Source organism: Mchenga conophoros, linkage group LG15 (assembly GCF_057382185.1).
Source record: "Mchenga conophoros isolate Kocher_MC1m ecotype Shallow Benthic linkage group LG15, M_conophoros_male_GT1.1, whole genome shotgun sequence".
NCBI lineage: Eukaryota > Metazoa > Chordata > Actinopteri > Cichliformes > Cichlidae > Mchenga > Mchenga conophoros.
In genome coordinates, this window is record NC_140540.1 from 23,704,669 (window position 1) to 23,723,328 (window position 18,660).

Here is an 18,660-nt window from a genome sequence, read left to right on the forward strand (position 1 = left end):
TAAATTCGACGCTGAACTTCTAAGGATGACTCCACTTTAAACCTCACAGGTTCATGCAGCAGTGTGTAAACTTCGCTCTTTTGTCGGCCTCGTGTTTGCCGTCAGTGGAAAACAGTCCACTTCTTCACGTGTCTTTATTTAACCGTTCATTAACTGCCTGTTATCTTGGACAAACTGCCAACATGCACCGTGCTCGTCAAGGTGAAGTGCTCTAAAGCTCAGACTGAGCAGAGTATGAAATGAGTCGCGCAGATGCAGTGGCAGCTTTCGGGGTTAATGATTAACCAGGTAAAAATTCAAAGCACGCAGCCCATCCCTGCTACAGTCTGTCCTTGCCTTTTAATGAGTTGGACAGATGGCTATTACTGATAACTGTCAGATTACTGGCGCTCACTGCGTCTGGTCCAGCTGGACAGGTGGGACTTACCTTTCCTTCCCTGAGTACTGGGCCTGGAGAGCCGGTCAGACACGCCTGAAAATGCCTCCACAGGCATGGAGATGGGTCTGGGTTTACCTGCGAAGAGTCCAGAAAGAGCAAAACATCAGCTCCATCTCAGAGACACTACTCCTCTACTTCCACCTCAGGCTGACACTTAGCCAGATATTAGAGCACAAACCAATATGGCCCATAAACAGCTAGCTGCAGTCAGTCTAACAGAAATGTTTTTGGGGTTTTTTCTTCTTGGGAGAATCAGGCTGTTTTCTAAATCAATGATTCATCTTTAAATCCCCAAAGAACCACTCCTGGCTTAAGGTGTCCTTGATTACTATGACCCAGTAAAGCTTCAAAATATAATACAATGCATTCAGGTTGCTTTGTGGTGACTCCAGAGACAAAGGTGGCACTATATCCCAGTGTTTCCAACCAAAACCAGAACAAAACGGCTCCAAACTCAGCAGGGAGGAATTACTGTTCATGAAATCAAGCCTTAAAGTCAACAGAAGCTCTCTGAGGATACACAGTCTTATTAGTAGAAACGCTTTGTTTGGTTTGATGGGGCTAGATTGGTCCAGACACATGACATCATCTGATCTGCTATTCTCTCACATGAAATCACAGGGACTGAACTACAGAACTGTCAGGTTAACCTCATGTGTGGACATTATATTTTAGTCTAGTCTCTTATACTGCCACTGTTCTATCGAAATGTAAAATGATTGTCCTCTTATGTGGATCTCATTTTCTCAGAAACAAAAATCAGGTAAAAAAAAAAAAAAAAAAAAAACTTTTTAGGGAATTCTTTGTTTTTACGTTCGTCAGGTCCCAATCAGCCCAAATAGCAAAGACAAATTAAAAACGCATGCCATGAAAGAGTTTGGGTCTCAGGAGGTTAAAGGATTGTGAGGTTAAAGTGAGCCTCTGACAAAAGTTCAGGGCTGCTGTGCATGTGTGAGAACAGTCTATGCATCAAGCAAAAAAAACCAAAAACAACAACTAAAAAAAACAGTTGATTGTGGTTTTATGTGCTTTCATTTCCTGTGGTACTGTAAGTGTTGTATAACTCATCATAACCCACATGTTTTTCCCCTCATTGTGGTGCTCTTATTTTGTCTTTGTGCTGTGATGACTGGCTGCTGGCTGTCGCTTCATATTTTGACCCTTGGGCATGGAATCACTCAGCCTATAAACTTAGTCTGGATATAAAACACTGGGACAGGACTAAACTTTTTCCTTCTTATTCAAAGTATAGTTTGAGCTTTGTTTTCATTGTTAGACTAAGCTCTAGAGCAGTGGTGGGCAACTCAAGGCCTTGAGGGCTGGTGTCCTGCAGGTTTTAGATGTGTCCTTGATCCAACACAGCTTATTCAAATGGCTAAATTACCTCTACAACATGTCTCGTAGTTCTCTGGAGGCCTGGTAATTAACTAATCATTTGATTCAGGTGTGTTTACCCAGGGTGAGATCTAAAAGGGCAGGGATAGCTCAGTAGGTAGAGTGGTGGCCCCATGATCGGAAGGTCGGGGGTTCGACTCCACTGAACGGCTACCCTGAGGTACCCCTGAGCAAGGTACCGTCCCCACACACTGCTCCCCGGGCGCTGCACTGCTTCACTGGGTGAATGGGTTAAATGCAGAGGAACTATTTCCCTATGGGGACTAACACATACACATTATACAAAACCTGCAGGACACCGGCCCTCGAGGCCTGGAGTTGCCCACCCCTGCTCTAGAGTAAGGTTAAGAGCCTTTGTGTCCTTACAGCGTGAGGAGGAGCGCTGCCTGAGGCGAACTGGGATAGGATGACTGGATTCAGGTGGAGGGACGACAGACGTCCGGTTTTCCTCTGCTACAGTGTAGCGCCGCTGCCGCACGTCTGCATCCAGATGCGAGTTTGGAGACTTGGGACGCATTTTCACACCTGCAAATACGCTTGTGTTCCCATCTCTGCCACAAGGAGCAGGAAACTCAGCATTACAGGCATAAAAAAGAAAATAAATAAAGATGATTCTGAAATACTGAAGCTTGAGTGAAGTACTTACAGCGGGACATATGGCGCTTCTGGGGGAGGAGGGATATACAAATCCAAGATGGTCGTCTTCCCTCTCTTTCCAGGAGCATCTGAGGTTTCTGACTCTCGTGATTTATAGAGACTTGGCGCTCCCTGAGAGGTCTAATAAAGAAAAAAGACAAATTTAAGCCCTTTAATAAAGGAAACAAAAGAATCACATGTAACTAACACGTTTGGTTTGTCTCTTCTAATCTGTGTTTTTGGTTGCTTCTGTGTCTCAGCACACAACAGACGATGACTTTGTGAACTGCGTTTATCGTCAAACAAAAGCGAAAGTCGTTCCAGCTCAGAGGAGGCTTTTCTGTTTCCTTCCTCACTTTCAAGTTCTCACAAACACAGGAACTTCATTCAGCTCGTTTTCTGTTTCACCTGCACTTTGAAAAACACGTTTAAAGGACGTTTCAATGCAGCCACTTTTAACCATGCCAGACTTAATCCAGTCTGGCGATACTGTGAATGCTCCCAATTGTGAAAAATCCAACGAAAGACCAAAACAAGCAGAAACTGAGTGGTTTCATTACCACTTTTACACCCATTTACACACACATACACTTCCCTTAAAAGGGCTCATTTCATCGTTAAGTTCATTTCATTGATTGTACTATTTGTATTTCCTTCTGATATCTGTACCTGAGCTGAGGTGATGCAAAAATTTCCCCGTTGTGGGATCAATAAAGTCTTATCTTTATCTTGTCTTATCTTATTCAGTCAACCTCAGGATTGCTGCAGTATACCTGATGTTTACGAAGCAAATGTGATGAATCAGTTTTGAAATATGTAAAGACCCAGTAAGATGCTTCAATATAACTGCCAACATTTAAATGCCTAGGAGTGTTTATGATGCCGTTTAACCCTAGAACTCATGTACAGCTAAAACTAGCAAAAGTTTACTTTTTTCCTTATTTAAACAGCAGATTTATTAATTCAGTGTTTAAAGTCATTAAGACACAAAGAAAAAAATAAAACAGACAAAGTTGTTTCATAAACAAGCAAACAGCTGACGTCCTGCTGCAGTTTCTCACTTTCTTGCATAAAACACGGACGTTTAAAACACAGCAATGCAGTTTTTGGGACAACTTGTTTGTCATGTCAACTCAGTTTATGACCTTAATTCCCCAACACTGACAGATGAGTTCACCTGGGTGGGTGTGGCTCCAGTGGTGGAGCTCTTGTCTCACGAAATAAGAATAAGAGGTTCCATTAGTGACCCCGGTCTTTGCTACTTGATTCAGTCATCTGTTTTTAACACCAAGCTGACTGAGCTAACTTATTATTACTCATTCTAATAGTTTCAGGCTTGTCATTGTTCCCACTTCACAAAACAAAAGATAAACAAATGTAAGTGCAGGTGGCGTAACCTTTGAAGTGAATGGTGGGAGTGACGATGAGATAAGAGATCTCAGATCTGTTTTGAAAGACTGAGATTAGAGCCTGAGCTCATCAGCTGAGCTACCCAGCGCCTTTCTGGATTCCTATCTCCCCTAAACACACACATCCTGGACCCCTGTCAGCACAAAACCCCTGAAGGTGGTTTGGTGAATGCAGGATTGTCACATTGTGAACTAAAGTGTGAGTCAGCCACCGCAGATCTGACATCAACGCAGAGTTTTTCCTATCTTCCTTTTTTTCAGGAAAAGGGAAGAAGGGCTCCATTGTTTCACCCGCTCATCTCAGAGGAGCTGTAGACTGAGCGGCTGCTGCGTTTTCTGCTCGAATCAAAACCTCAAAGCTACGACAAAGACTGAAAACCACCACGTGCAGCTTGATTTTCTTACCAACACAGTCTGCTTCACTTTCATGCAGTGACGTCTGTCACAACACTACAGCTGCTGCAGGTTCAGGACCTGCGTCAACTACGCCTCACCTGGAAATTCTGCAGAAAGAATCCATTATCCTTCCACATTTACCGTTATTAACCAGAACTTTGTACACTCGTGCTTTTTCTTTCTTTCTTTTTTCCCCCCACAGGAAAAACTTTGACTTCTCTAAAATCGAAAACACAATCACTCCCAAATGTCCAGTTTGAACCAGGAAAAAGAACCTCTCCTCACTTCTTTTTCAGGGCCAGTAGATGAATCTGAAGGCCAAAGTGTCAATAAAGTTATGTAGAGCTATTTCAAACTATGTTTCTTAATGCCATTGTTTGTATTGACAACATATAAAGATGTAAGAAATGATATGGTGATTCTAAATATCATGTTATGTTGAGCTCTTCTTCAAGGTCAAATGTTCAGAAAATGTTGTATCTTTAAGATTTGCCCTTTACAAGCTCATTGTTTAATTTTAGAGGTTTACAAGAACATGTTTGCATGTTTTAATATCAGAAGAACAAAAAAAAAAAATCTTAACAAGGACGACTTCTTTGTTTTACAGTGAAGAGAAGTGTGTTAACAAGTAAAGGCTGGATTATAATCAGTCAGTTTTATTGGGTGAATTTGTGTCACTGTTTCAATCCTGACGACAAAAACAGGAAAGTGAATCATAAAAGCTTCATTGTGAATTTTGATGTTTTAAAATTCTGTTGTGCATCAGGAAAGCAAGAGAGAAGCAAACAGGTTTGAGTACGTGTTACGCCAAACACTGATTTATCTGTGGATGGGGAAATAAAACCTTCAGTTTCTCAGTGACTGAGTTCACAAAAATGTTTGTGTGTAAGAAAAAACACAGGTAATGTAGCGAATTTGAGATTTCAGGATATACAGACTACCTGCTCAATTCTGCTGCGAAGTTTTTCACTGATGAAAATTCTCTTTTCGTCCATACAAGCACACAAATAAACGCTCCTGAGACGGGGGCTGTTAGGACTGTTAATCTGCATTTCAGATTCATTTTGGGAAGTCCGAATACTGAGCTCATGTTACAGCGAAAAAGAGAAGCGAGAATACATTAGAAAACAAAAAGACTCCAGATCATGTTCAAGCGTTGCATTTTACACAGAACTTTAGGCCTGAATTCCTCATTTTTATTGTGCAGTCATCATGTTTTTGGTTTCATCAAATTATGTGGAACTTGTGGATAAAAAAGGTAGAAAAACTGCAACACAAGTACTTGTCCATTTCTACTCCAGCTTGGGATTTCCCACATCATTTGACCTCTCCACGACAGGAGAACAATCTGCCACCACAGAGGGCCTCCATCAGGAAGGATGAAAAGGAGGAGACAGTCCCTGGTGTTAGTCATTTATTTTGCTGAGAAGCACTTCAGCACAATACAAGCGGCGGCTCACCTGCACAAGCGGCGGCCTCCAGCGCAGGTTTTTCAGTGGAGCCGGTGCGAAGCTGGCAGATGGTCCAGAGGGCCTCTTCTTCAGCATCAAGACAACACCTCCAGACTCCGCCCTCAACTTCCCCACCAGGTGCTTTAGCTGCCAGCCCACCTGGACCAACCAGAGCAAAAGTCAGAGAATTGCAGCCTCTAGCGAGCGCTAGCATGAGGAAAGACCTTAAACTTCACGACCCTGAACGTCAGCGTTTAATGAAGCATTTCACGTACTGTGAGCTGTGAACTGTTATGAAACCTGCGGAAACGGATCCAACTCTTATACTTGGCCTTGGTTTAGTACTGTCTGAAACAAGCTGTTTATTGGCTTACAGTCAGTTTCATGTAATTCACATCACATTTACACTTACATGATAATAAATATTTTATTAAGATCAATGCATTTGCATGATTGTAAAATCTATAAATCTCACTAATAATTATTTGGAGTATGTACATTTAATAAATATTGTGATATCTTCATTAGTGAAAAACATGTTAAAGCCAACTTCCTTCTGATTGGCTGCTCCTGCTAAAAATAAGCATATCTGAACTGTAGGTGGGTGGAGCTTGTGTTTTCTTCGCCTATCTCAGGGCTGCCCAATCCCAGTCCTTGAGAGCTACTATCCTGCAGCTTTTAGATGCATCCCTACTCCAACACAGCTGAATCAAATGGTTTGATCTCTTCAGCATGCCATCATGTTTGGCAAAGGCCTGATAACAAGCCATTCATTTGATTCAGGTGTGTGGGAACAAGGATGCATCTAAAAGCTGCAGGACGGTAGCTCTCGAGGACCGGGATTGGGCACCCCTGGCCTATCTGAAATGGTTCAGAGCAGTCTGAAGTCTGACCTTTTATTTCACAAGGCCACGTTTAACATTAGTGTTCACTGTTGTAGCACTAAATATATGACAGAAAGGAAAAAGTCCTGCATACTGAAAAGTCGCAACACTTCAGTTTATACATAAGACAAAATAAAGAAGATACAACTTGTCGCTTGAAAAAAAAAAAAAAAAAAAAAAAAAAAAAAGAGACAGCTGGACTTTGTGAAGTTTGTGAACATGTTTCACGTGTCATCCAAGAAGATTGTTATACAACTAATACCTGAGAATCCTCAGGTACTTGACACTACAGTCAAGTGTTGAAGCTACGTCCTGCCTCGCAGACGTGTGTGGGATCTCTCCATCTAAGAAAATGACTAAGGCCATTTCCCAAAATGATGAGAAACTTGTGGCTATTCGACTCACCACTGTCTGTTTGTTGACCTGAATGACTTCATCTCCAGCGTGAATCCTCTGGGTTTTATCTGCCGGAGACTGAACAGCACACAAAGAGAAGCGCAGAGTTTAACAGACTAACATTTCATTGACTGCATGTTTCCATGATCTCTGGTAGTGATGAAGACTTTCAGGAGAGATTTTTTAAGTCTATAAATGGCACATGAGCGGCGAAGAAGACCCAGAGGCTCACTCACGTTCTCTGTTGTTCCCGTGATGACGTGAAGCCCGTCGTAGGTGGATTTGATGTAAATCCCCTGAAAGATAAAACAGAACTTAAACATGGATCTTCTACATAAATACACCTCCCACAGTTCCTCTGTAATTCCTCGCTGCAGCGGTGGCGATGGGGTTTTCCTTTCTGGACCTACATCTGTTTCTGTTTTTGATTCAACGCTGGTTGTGGTTCATGGCATAGCACTAAAATACCTGTTAATGATTCTGAGGGGAAGTGGGGTCATATTGTGGGTTTTTCTTTTTACAGCAGTCAGTACTTATCGGACAGCGGCGTCCCGCTGACATAGCCCAACAGGGAAATGATCATTTCTGTCCCATTTGTGTATTTTCTTTTTTTTATTCTATGCCCTTTAAAAGAAAATCCTCACCAGTCCCTCCCCAGGCTTGACATTGGTGATGTGAACCTCCTCCAAACAGGACATTTCCCTTTTTGCGGGGTCAGAAGTCGCTTGGACAGTTTTCTCACAGATGCTGTTGAGCGCTCGGGACTGAAAAACAAGAAAATATATACAAATAGGTTCAGCTTGTCCAATGGATGGATACATGCAAGTGTTCACCCAGTTATGAGGCAACAATTGTATTACAGTGTGTTATTACACTGCTCACTCTTCTGTCCCATACTGTAACCCCAAAAATTATTTCAAAAGATATAAGAGTCTGATTCAGATTTTATACACTTTTATAAAACTGGAAGCCTTTTTGAAACCACAGGTGTCACCCACCTGGTAGTTATTAAAAATTGCCAGGGAAAACATTGTTATTTTGTATAATTAGCGGTTTATAATTATGCATATACGTGGTTTACATTGATTTTGTAAAGGTGTCATTCATTATGTAGGTGCGTATCTATGTAGGTTTGTGATTTATACACCTGGGCCTTTCCATCCTCAAAATGGGCCCGAGGTGGTGACTATGCACCTGACTGGTTTGTGTAAATATGAGTTAAAGTCTGTGTTGCCTTATTTAACACTAGTTTTTCATATTGCTGTTGTTGGTTAAACCCTACCCTGCTGTAGAACAAACATGCACATGTAAGAATAAATGTGCTGGTTTGGATTTCACAGTTGAAAGACTTGACAATAATTATCTTGTTTCCATGATCTAATCGAGAAAATTATTGGTTACCATTTTTTAAGTGGCATTTCTGATCCTTGAACTGCAAATACTGTTTTGACCGTATGCAACAATGTCTAATTATATAAATAATAAAATAATACATTTCTGACTGCTAACCTTCTGGAATCAAACTCTACACACCAGCTTGTACACTGCTTGAGTTTCACGGTTACATTTTAAACGACATCAACTGCATATTTGATTTTATGACTTGTCTTGTGGTTACATTTTAGTGTTTTATAGCTTGTGTAATATCGTTGGACTGAAAACGAAACAAGGTACTTTTTGTCGTGAGTTTTCTCTCGAATAAAGAATAAAACATGATTCAAGACAGAAAGCCATTGGCAGCATGGTGGTCTTAGCTTACATCTCTCATGATGACTATAAAGTGCTCTAAATTTAGTCTGAAATGCTGAATCGCCTCCTGCACCAAATCTGCCTGATCCAAACCTCTGACCTTTCAGTGGAAAAGGGAAAGAAAACAACAGATGCAACAGGAGTTGGAAAAGCATCAAATAAAAGCTCCAAATACGGACGTGGGGACGGTGCTTGGTTTTGTTGTACGGGAGAAGAGCTTGATGCCTCTGCAGAACGAGAACAGCCTCATATTATCATCACAAATGACCAGACACCCAGGCCTGGAGCGCAGCACCGAGCCCGAGCTCATGGGAAGCAGAGAGCTGACCAGGAAAACACAAACCAGCAGGAAATTACAAGTAAACCAGGAAAACATGCTCCTCTGGGGATATAGCTGGTCAGCTTCCTGCTGTTTGTTTTTTTCAAATATGGTGACTTTATTGCTCCCCTTACAAAGACAAAGTAAATTTGCTTCATAGATATTTATCCCATAAAGTACTGGAAATATTACTAAAAAAATAATGCAAAACCAATGTTATACTTCAGCAGTTTTTAGGACTAAATCTTTAGTTCATGAAAGACACTTTTATTCACATTATACTCGCCCATCTGTCTCCATGAGGATTAAAACAGTGTGTACATTAAACATCAGGTCCATTTCCAGCCACGTTCTGTTTACTGTAAGCTGAAGCTTTTCTGTCCACTTGTCACTATAAGCCAAGTTTGCCCAAGTTAACGTCTTATAGATGTGACGAGTACAGAAAAAGTAGACTCAAAGCGCTTTTCCTGTGTAAGAAAACTCTGATTACTTACATATCAAATATCCTCTGACCACATGAATTTAAACAACGTGCATGTGTAAAATGAACATCCACCGCTGTAACAGTACAGCAGTGCTACTGTATAAAAAGAGGTCACATGACAAACTGGCTATGAGAAGGAAAGTGACTGAACTTCATCCAAGTGTGAATCCTGAAACAACAGGAAGTCTTATCTAAGACAGGAAGTGGATGTGCCTGAGCCGAACACACACACACACACACACACACACACACACACACACACACACACACACACACACACACACACACACACACACACACACACACACACACACACACACACACCTATGTTCGAACAGAGGAAAGAAAAGCAAAAGCAGCACTCACCACTTCCAGAATCTTTTCCTCCATCTCATAAACTGTGCAGTCCTGGAATTACAGACATAAACACAGAGACTAAGAGATCTCACAAACATCTGTCCAACATCTGCTTTATTATCATTACTGTGAGAGAAAACAAAAAACAAAAAAATATCAGAGAAACAAGGCAGCCCCTGCCTTTGGTTTTTTTTAAATTGTATGCTTTTATTTTGAAGTGGCGTATGACACAAAAACAACTGATAAGAGTTGGGAAATTACCCATGCTGGTAAGGAAAACAGAGTCACATGATTAAACTATGTGACCCAATTTAGTATTGCTTCAAAAGCAAATACTGTTCACACTAAATTGAATTAGGTGTCAGGATGGACGAGAAGTTCATGAACACAGATCTGAAGTCTGGATGTCCTTGGTAATATTTCACGTTAGAAGACTGAATTTGTAAAATCTGATATCAAACAAAATCTCCATACAATGTCATTCAGTGATGGCAATCAATCAATGCTTCACCTCCTCTTCTTTAACTCCTATTCTTACTGTTTTCTGATCAATTTTCTAATATTGTAATTTTTTAATCATTTGCTAAATAAGACTTTTTCCACACAACATTCTGGTGCCAAACAACTACAGCTGTGTTTTGTATGGGGTCTCGCCTTGACAGTCATACCTTTACAGTTAGTTATGGAAGAGAATTAAAAGTCATGACGACAGTAAATTTATTTTTATGTTGTTCTGTATTTGGAAAGAACTTTCAGGCTAATATCGTGTTACTGTACAGCAGACAGAATATTTTCATCTTGATGGTTAAAGAAGTTTTTTGTTTCAGAAAACAGATGCAGTGGAGCATTTTCACATCTGGGGAAAAGGAGAACTTGCTCATATCAAATTTGGCAGGTTTTCCATTCAGAAGCCAGAACTGTGAGTGTGGCAAACAAACACGGGAAAGGAGAAAGGGAATCAGCGACAAAACAAATATTTGAGAAATGACAGCCTACAGGAGAGTGAAACCAGGAGGCAGGGACGGTGAACGCCTCCCAGAGACACCGAGAGGATTCCTGCTGCGGTCGGAGAAATAACAGTTCCCCGTAAACACGCTGACAGGATGATTGCATGACAGCGCAGCAGGGCGACGCCTCAGAAGGCTCTGCAGACACATGCAGGGAGGTGGCACGCTGCAGAAAACTTCCAAGTGCACATCCGCTTCTGAATACTTCAATAAATGAAGAGAAATCCAGCTTATTGCAAAATGTGAAGCTCTGAAACAAACTTTTGCCGTCCCTAAAGGAAATTATAAAGTTCTAAACTAATGAAACGTCTGGCTGATTTGCAGCTGAAGTATTCTGCCGTTGCATAAAACATGTCTGTACGCCTCAGCTGCATTAATATGCATCATGTTTGAACTTCTCACACAATTAGTTCCCTCATATTTTGTCGTGTGACAGCACGACTGCCTCAGGTAGACTCTGCAACGATGTAAAGGGTTACATACAATTCATCACTGATTCATGACTTTATGCTTGGTTGCACAAGACTTTGTATAGAATAGATCCTTAAGCTGTGGATTTAGCATTAACAGAGCTGAGAAAACCTGATTTTTTTCACTTTTCTTTATGGGATAACTGATAGCTGAGAAGAAGGAGATGTGAAACAAACTGTTCTGTGACGCTAATTCCCCTCCTCATGGTAACTGTACAGTGAGGGAATTTTTTAAAAAGTCTCTTAATAGTTTATGCTTGTGTATAATTAGGGGCCTGTCACTTTAAATGACGGGTGAAAAGCACGTGAGTGGTTGTAGCCAGTCTCCGTTTGTTAGGCTTCACCTCAGCTAAACTTCCCAACTATGTTTTTGCTGTCAGTGCTTTTAGAGCATTTTAATGCAACTTTCTGACAAATATTATTCCTCTGTGTGGTAAAGACATTGAAATTAAGAGAAATTCGCAGGTTTTATAATCAAGCCAGCTAGCATTAGCTGATAACTTAGCTCCACTACCTCAACCAAATGGTCACTTCTGGCTCCAGTAAAGTGGACTACCAAAATATGAAAACTGAGGCTTCAAAATGTGTTCAAAAGCTGACATCAGGGGTATGTCCATCTTTTAAATACAGTCTATAGCTTACTCTGTCCCTTAAGGAGCGTAAAACTGCTTAGATAACATGTTCTTTGGGCAGCAGCATTTTAGGATGGTGCATGAATATACGTCTTCACAGAATTGGGATGCTTCTTAATTATAAATGTAAAACTTTTAAAATGTATTCAGGACACGTACTTGACATTTCCCACTCTCCATGAACTGGTTTTGTTGAAGTTCCACATCTTGTGCTTTCATTTACATTTTAGTAATAATCTCAAAGTTTCTAAAGTATGAAACATGTAAGGATCTCAGCTGTCGGAAGGAGATATGCCATCAAAATGACTGTGCTCATGTATACAGTAGTTATCTGGAGCTTCTTCATGATCATCACCACCAACAACAACAGATCCAGAAAATAAACATTTTAGTTCATGACCTCCTTCCTCTCTGATGTGTCTTTATGACAAGCTGCTGCACACAGAAAACATCAGAGATCTGTTTCTCTTTTAAGGTCTCATGTGGAGATTGTATTTCCAAGAGTGGATCTGTTAATCACTCAGGAAAGCACAGAAACACTGAAGAAAACACAGAGCGGCGTCTGAGCGTCACTGACCTTCTGGACGGTGGAGGTGAGCTCCAAACACAGCTGGATGATCTTGCCTTTGGTTGAGGTGAAGTCATTGGCGCTCGACAGAGGAGTCCTAGCAAGAAGAGAGAAACTAAAATTATAGAATCATGTCAGTGCTGGCAGACAACAGGGCTGTGTTTTAAAACGGATTCAAAATACGAGCAGGGCCACAGACTATTCGGTCTCTTTATACACTACCTCTGATCTTTTACTGCTTCACACTGATCGGCCATGAACAGCCAATGGTAAGCAAGTGAAAAACAGTGAAAAAAAACAGCATGCAATGCTGAACACTTTAAGACACATTTTAAAAAAGGACAGAACATCAAAGAAATTAATGAAAATTTGACTTTCTGTAAGTTTTCATTAACTTCAGATCATAATAGCTGTTCCAACCCAAACATATCGAGTATGAAAATTTTTTGGATGAGATAACTGGATGGAGACTGAATAAAAAGTGGCCCCAGGTGTTTCTGGGTGAGCGAGCTGACACACTTCAGATGTCAGGTGCATTATGGGGCATCCATGTTTGTTTCCAGCTGCTGCAGCCAAGCTGGAATGTGTTTCAAGCTGATACAAGCTGCAAAAAAGCTGAAGCAGTCAAAGCGGCGATGCAGTAAACTGGAGCAGCGCTGCGAGGAAACACGATACTAAAATAATCAGAACGGAGGGGAGAGTACAACCGCTATCTTAGAAGGAACAAAGTTGTGCACTGAGCTGCACGTTATGAGTGAACTTCTGACTGACACGTTAATAAAAACAAATGCCATGTTAGTGAAAGTGTTGTGTGAGCAATTATGCAAGTACAGTTAAATTTACAAATTCAAAAGAAAGCCTGGATGAAAACATCAACTGTGACATCATGGTATCCAGTTTTATTTTTATGCTTTTTACGAGATCGCGGTTGTTTTAATGAGCAAATAATGTTTCGTTTTTAATACCAGGATACTCTGAATGCCGTCGTGGTTACCTGTCCAGCCAGGCCAGCAGATTCTTGGCGGTGCCGATCAGTTCGACCACGGCGGTGAGGAATTCATTGGTGGGCTGGTTGGAATTTTTGCTGTGGTAGGCGGGGTTCTTCCTGCGCTGCGTCACGGCGCTGCTCAGGTTGTGGTGCGCTGTTCTCATCTTCCCCACCAAAGTCTTCAGGTTGTCCGACTCCACGCCATAGTTCTGTTAAAGAAAGATGAAAGATTCAGTGAAACAAACCTGCTTCTTACTCAATTATTAAACATAAAGACTACACTTCCCATCAGCACTGTCACTATTTCCTGGCTCACTAACCTTAGCACAAGTATGCTGCCACAGGAAACTCTGAAAGAGGCACTGCGGAAACGTTACACTGCACGAAGCTGCAGTTTGAGTAGTCCACATTGTATTTTGCACCTCAAAGTACTTTTTGTTTGAGAACACACAACAATGTTCAGGAATGATTGGAGGGAATTTAGAGATTCCCACGACCCTTGACCACAAACACACCCTGTCTCCCTAATGAAAACACACACACACAAAAACCCCACACACATTCCTGCAAACCAGTCGCCATAGCGATTATGCGACTAAAAAAAAAAAAAAAAAAAAAAAAAAATTCCCCACCACATCAACGTCAAACTAAATGACTCATCAATGCCACGTGTTTAATTAATCAGTTTAATGAATCTGATACCTTTTTGTTTATTTTCATGAATAAGTGCAGATGTGTTACGTTTATGTGTTATTACATCTGCAGGTCTGAACACGACCTTTGATTCGCTTTGTCGCCTGCAGCGATTCAGATGTTTGAGGCGTCATGCAAACAAAACATCTGGAGCCAAATCGACGTTCCACCTTGACTGAACGCAGAAAACACATCCTTCATAACACAACATGACACCTGACCTCATGTTTCAGGCAGAACTTTCAAATCGTGTTAGAAAGGATGTGATCCCTAGGTGTCAATCAGAAAAGAGCTCAGGATGATGCTGGGCTGTGATGGAGTGAAACAAGGAGCATAACTATCAGAAGGTTTTTAGGAGGTTCAAGTATTTTAAAACTTTCAGAAAATGTCGGCACTGAAGTGAAAGATCTCTAGAAGTATTACAGATCAAACAAAATTTATAAGGTCTTCAAAAACAGAGAAAGTACCCAATCTGCACATTTGAACAAACTGAACCAACAAATTTTCATCATCTCACATAAATAGAAGCTTCTCTGGTAGCAGATTAATTGTGTCAGCTCCACTCTTTTCATATGGAGAGGCAAAACTGCCAAAAATCATAAAGAAGAGAGAGAACAACTATCTCACACAATCTGCACACAAAATCATTTATAAAATGCAACATTAACCAGAAATCTTGCCAACATCTGGATAAATTAATATGCCAAACACATCGAAATCTATAGAAAATTTTTACTGTAACTGTCAGTATAAAACAATGCTCGTTTCCTCTTTTCTTCCACATTATTATCCCCAGAGCATCATCTCTGTCATTTCTTTTTACGTCTGTTGTGGAACAGAGACAGCTGCCTCCAGTCAATCAGGAGACCTGAGCTGAAACAAAAACATCTTTTTCCCTCAACAGCGGTGAACCCAACTGCAGGCCTCCCTGATCATTGAGTGCATCATGATTGTTACACAAAATCTGGGTCATTAAGAGCCTGTGGCTGCCTAATGTCACTCCAATTATCAGAATAAGTCTGTGGTATGTACTGAGGGTTAAAGTCGGGAGAGAAAAGGCCTCTCTTGTTCTGTTAAATGAGCCTCAGTTGAAAACTGATCATGTGACAAGACGCTGGAACAAAACTCTTCCTCTACATGCTGAAAACTGTTTGAATGTGTGTGTGTGTCAGGGGAAGGGTGGGGGGGGGGTCTCTGACAGGTGGGAGGGTCACATCTGTTTCCTGCTCCACCCCAAAATGCAGCAAACTCTGCCTCATGCTGCAAAAAATATCCACAACACATCATTTGACCTTGCTTGAATGCTGCAGGAAAACGCTCCCTGAAACTTTGGAGCTGTGTGTGCTCTGATCGCAGCATTGATTGGTTAGTTTCAGTGTGATGTCATAACTGTATTTTTCCAGAGGTAAGTGAAAGCATTTCAGGAAATGACACGTCGCTTGTGCCCGTCACATGGCTGAGGGAGGATGTGGGATACAGACTAAAGCTCTGAAATACGCTACTGTCAGGTTGTTCAGCCTTGCCTGGGGTCAGGAATCTAATAAAGATCAGCTAATTGCAAACACAAATACAGTATGAGGAGGGGTCTGACTAGCACTCTTTAAGTTGCCTTTCCTTATGACATTCCTAAAGACTGAATCATATGACAGACAAAGCCGTTATGAACCAGAAGCAAATAAATTGTCATTTATTTGGGCAAATCCCCCACTGACTGTACTAACGATTCCACTGATTCAGTAAAGGACTAAATGTTACAATCCCGGACAATGCATTGCTTTTAATGTACAAAATCTTGAGGGATGGCTTGAGGGAACAGATATATATCGGATGACGATATAAAAACATCTATTGTTTCATTTTATGCTATCGTTTGTTTCGTGGTGTCGCAAAATAAACTGTTTACGGCAATATTTTTTCACCGTTTTGATGGTCACTGTAGTGGCTATATTAATTTCATAAATTTTTCTCTTTCTCCTATATTTTATATAACCACACTACGGACGGACAAGCGCCTGTTTTTTTATGCGTTGTGGTTAGGAACAACGACGGTAACGCCATCACATGTCCGCTTGTTTATGTTCCACATAAAGCTTTCTTTTGTCTTTTTTTTTCTTTTTTTTTTCCGCCTGTCCCATTTGGTTCTTTAGCCATCAGAATTGTTGTCTGAAGACCAACAAGGATACCCAATGGATTTACTTTGCCAAATGGATCATCGTGGCATTGCCGTATTGGTCCATTTGGTCGATCTTTGTTTTTATTATTTATTATATTTTATTTTCAGATGTTACAGACGGGACAGACATGAGTGAGAGATAGGAAAGGGAGAAAGAAAGAGGAAGGAAAGGAAAAACAGAAGGGGAGAGGGACAGTGAGAAAGGGGGGGAGAAAAAAAATAAAAATCTCCTGGATCACCTGTTGAGAGAAGAATAGAAAACAAGCAAAAAAAGACAAAAAAAACCAAAAAACAAAGCAACATACTAAACACAACACCATCGCATTAATCTAGCTAAGTGTAAACAGCAGTAAATACTAAATATTCAATGTTGTTGTGCAGCACGCAGGACAGATGTGCTTCGAAGTAGCAGCCAAGAAAGGTGTAATTTGGGTCTACGAGCAGTGAACACCCGTGTGTACACCTGTGTGGATCAGCGCGCTTGTATTCCAAAGGTTTCTCCATGTAACGATCTGCTAGGGAGTGTGGGGGGGCCACAGCCCCGTCCTCCAGGGTGTGAAGCAGGTATGGAGGAGATCAAAACTCCAGACATCCAGAGGCCCCCAGAACACAAGAAACCATGGAAGACCAACAGAGGGGCAGCCGCGCCACTGTTCCAGTAAGAGCTGAGGAGAGTCCCAGATGAGGGTTCACTCAGCAGCCGCGGAGCAGAAGCCAGGGGGAGTTGCAGTGACGCGCCCGTGAGCTCCGCCGGCCGCCAGCTGTGCCTGAGTGACCGAGCCCCAGGCCGAGAGGCCGGGGGCACCCCACCCCCGAAGGGGCCCGAGCGAGCCCCAGGCTCCAGGCCCCGATAAGCGGCCGCCAAGGAGTGAGCCGGTGTGTACCTGGACGCCCACCCCCAGACACAAAGAACCACCAACGCACCGATGTCTGAGGGCGTCCACATAAAGCTTTCACAATAAAGCTCAAGATCCAGTTGAGACTTTTCTAAATAAACTAAATCACGTGAAAGAGCAGATTATTTACGGATGAGAAGTAAAAAAGAGCCATCAGGTGCTAAAAAATAAACCTTAGACTCAAACGTTAGAACAGGCTTTTCCCTGCAGTACGCCGTGTAATAAATACTCAAAGAAAACGGCGGCCGTTACAACTTATGTCTAAAAATGTATAGTTTCATGCATCGGTTAAAACACTCGACTCCAGCTACATGACGCGCAGCTGGAAACACTTCCCGCAAGTCGAGCTGCCCGAGATTCACAGAATTTACAGAAAATGTTGCATTTTTGTGATTTATATCGTTATCGGATGATAGAATTCTTATATCGGGATATGAGATTTTGGTCATATCGCACAGCCCCAGCTGTTATGAGGAAAAGCCATATATATAAAAATATATATAAAAAAAGACTTTTCCCTGAAATGTTGGGAGTTTTAGGAATCTTCTCTTCAGCCAATGAAGTATTCTGTGTTTTAATGCTTTTCACATTTAAACAAACATTGAAAAGTTCAGTTACAGATGTCTGCGTGTAAATGTCATATTATCAGATAGCAGTCAGACAATCTGAACAACTATACTGGAGAAAAGTTGATATGGTGGACACAGTAATTTGTAGTTAGTGCGGTTGATAAGTGTCTGTTGTGGTCACTTGTTCTTTTATCGTCACCATTTGTTGGCGGGTACAGCAGAGTGTCAGTCTCCATTTAAAAAAAGCCACTGAATCCTATTCAGGCCAGTCACAACATTAAACCTCAGCACAGCCTGTAAATCCCCCTTTTCACCACCACACAGACGTTAGAGCCCATAAACAGCTGACTGAGGGGCTCTGTGTGTGCTTCAAAACTTTAAACGGGTCACACCAAAGTCTGCAGCCACTACACAGCTATTATGAAGCCTCAATGTTAGTTTTTCAGGGTCAGGTGATTCGCACATCCAGTCTGCCTTTTGCAAACCAACCTACCTGCTAGTTAACTCCACCTTTGTGTCTGGATATGGTTAACCAGCCTAAGCTGGAGTGACTTTCAGGATCATTTAATTTCAACATCACTACTACCCTTTCTGTTTTCCTTCCAATATTAACTCTATGATAGATGAAGTTTCCTCTTATGACGTTCTCCATGCTGAGTCACCGGATCATTTACTCTTCTGTCGTCTCTTTGTTTCAATGTCCACGTGTCATCGGCTTAAGTCACTGGTTATTTCATTCATTACTGATT

The 18,660-nt window shown here is 41.5% G+C and overlaps 1 protein-coding gene across 1 annotated transcript in view; it reads right to left on the reverse strand.

The window, feature by feature from the left end:
- Positions 1 to 18,660, reverse strand: part of LOC146558396 (connector enhancer of kinase suppressor of ras 3-like) — a 45,620-nt gene that overhangs the window by 5,591 nt on the left and 21,369 nt on the right. The window contains exons 3-12 of the mRNA XM_085246778.1: positions 13,587 to 13,789; positions 12,602 to 12,689; positions 9,925 to 9,966; positions 7,651 to 7,770; positions 7,243 to 7,302; positions 7,016 to 7,084; positions 5,736 to 5,885; positions 2,481 to 2,611; positions 2,201 to 2,385; positions 428 to 514 (exon numbers count right to left, since the gene is read on the reverse strand). Coding sequence (XP_085102904.1) covers positions 428 to 514; positions 2,201 to 2,385; positions 2,481 to 2,611; positions 5,736 to 5,885; positions 7,016 to 7,084; positions 7,243 to 7,302; positions 7,651 to 7,770; positions 9,925 to 9,966; positions 12,602 to 12,689; positions 13,587 to 13,789 — 1,135 coding nt within the window. The remainder of the gene's footprint in view (positions 1 to 427; positions 515 to 2,200; positions 2,386 to 2,480; positions 2,612 to 5,735; positions 5,886 to 7,015; positions 7,085 to 7,242; positions 7,303 to 7,650; positions 7,771 to 9,924; positions 9,967 to 12,601; positions 12,690 to 13,586; positions 13,790 to 18,660) is intronic.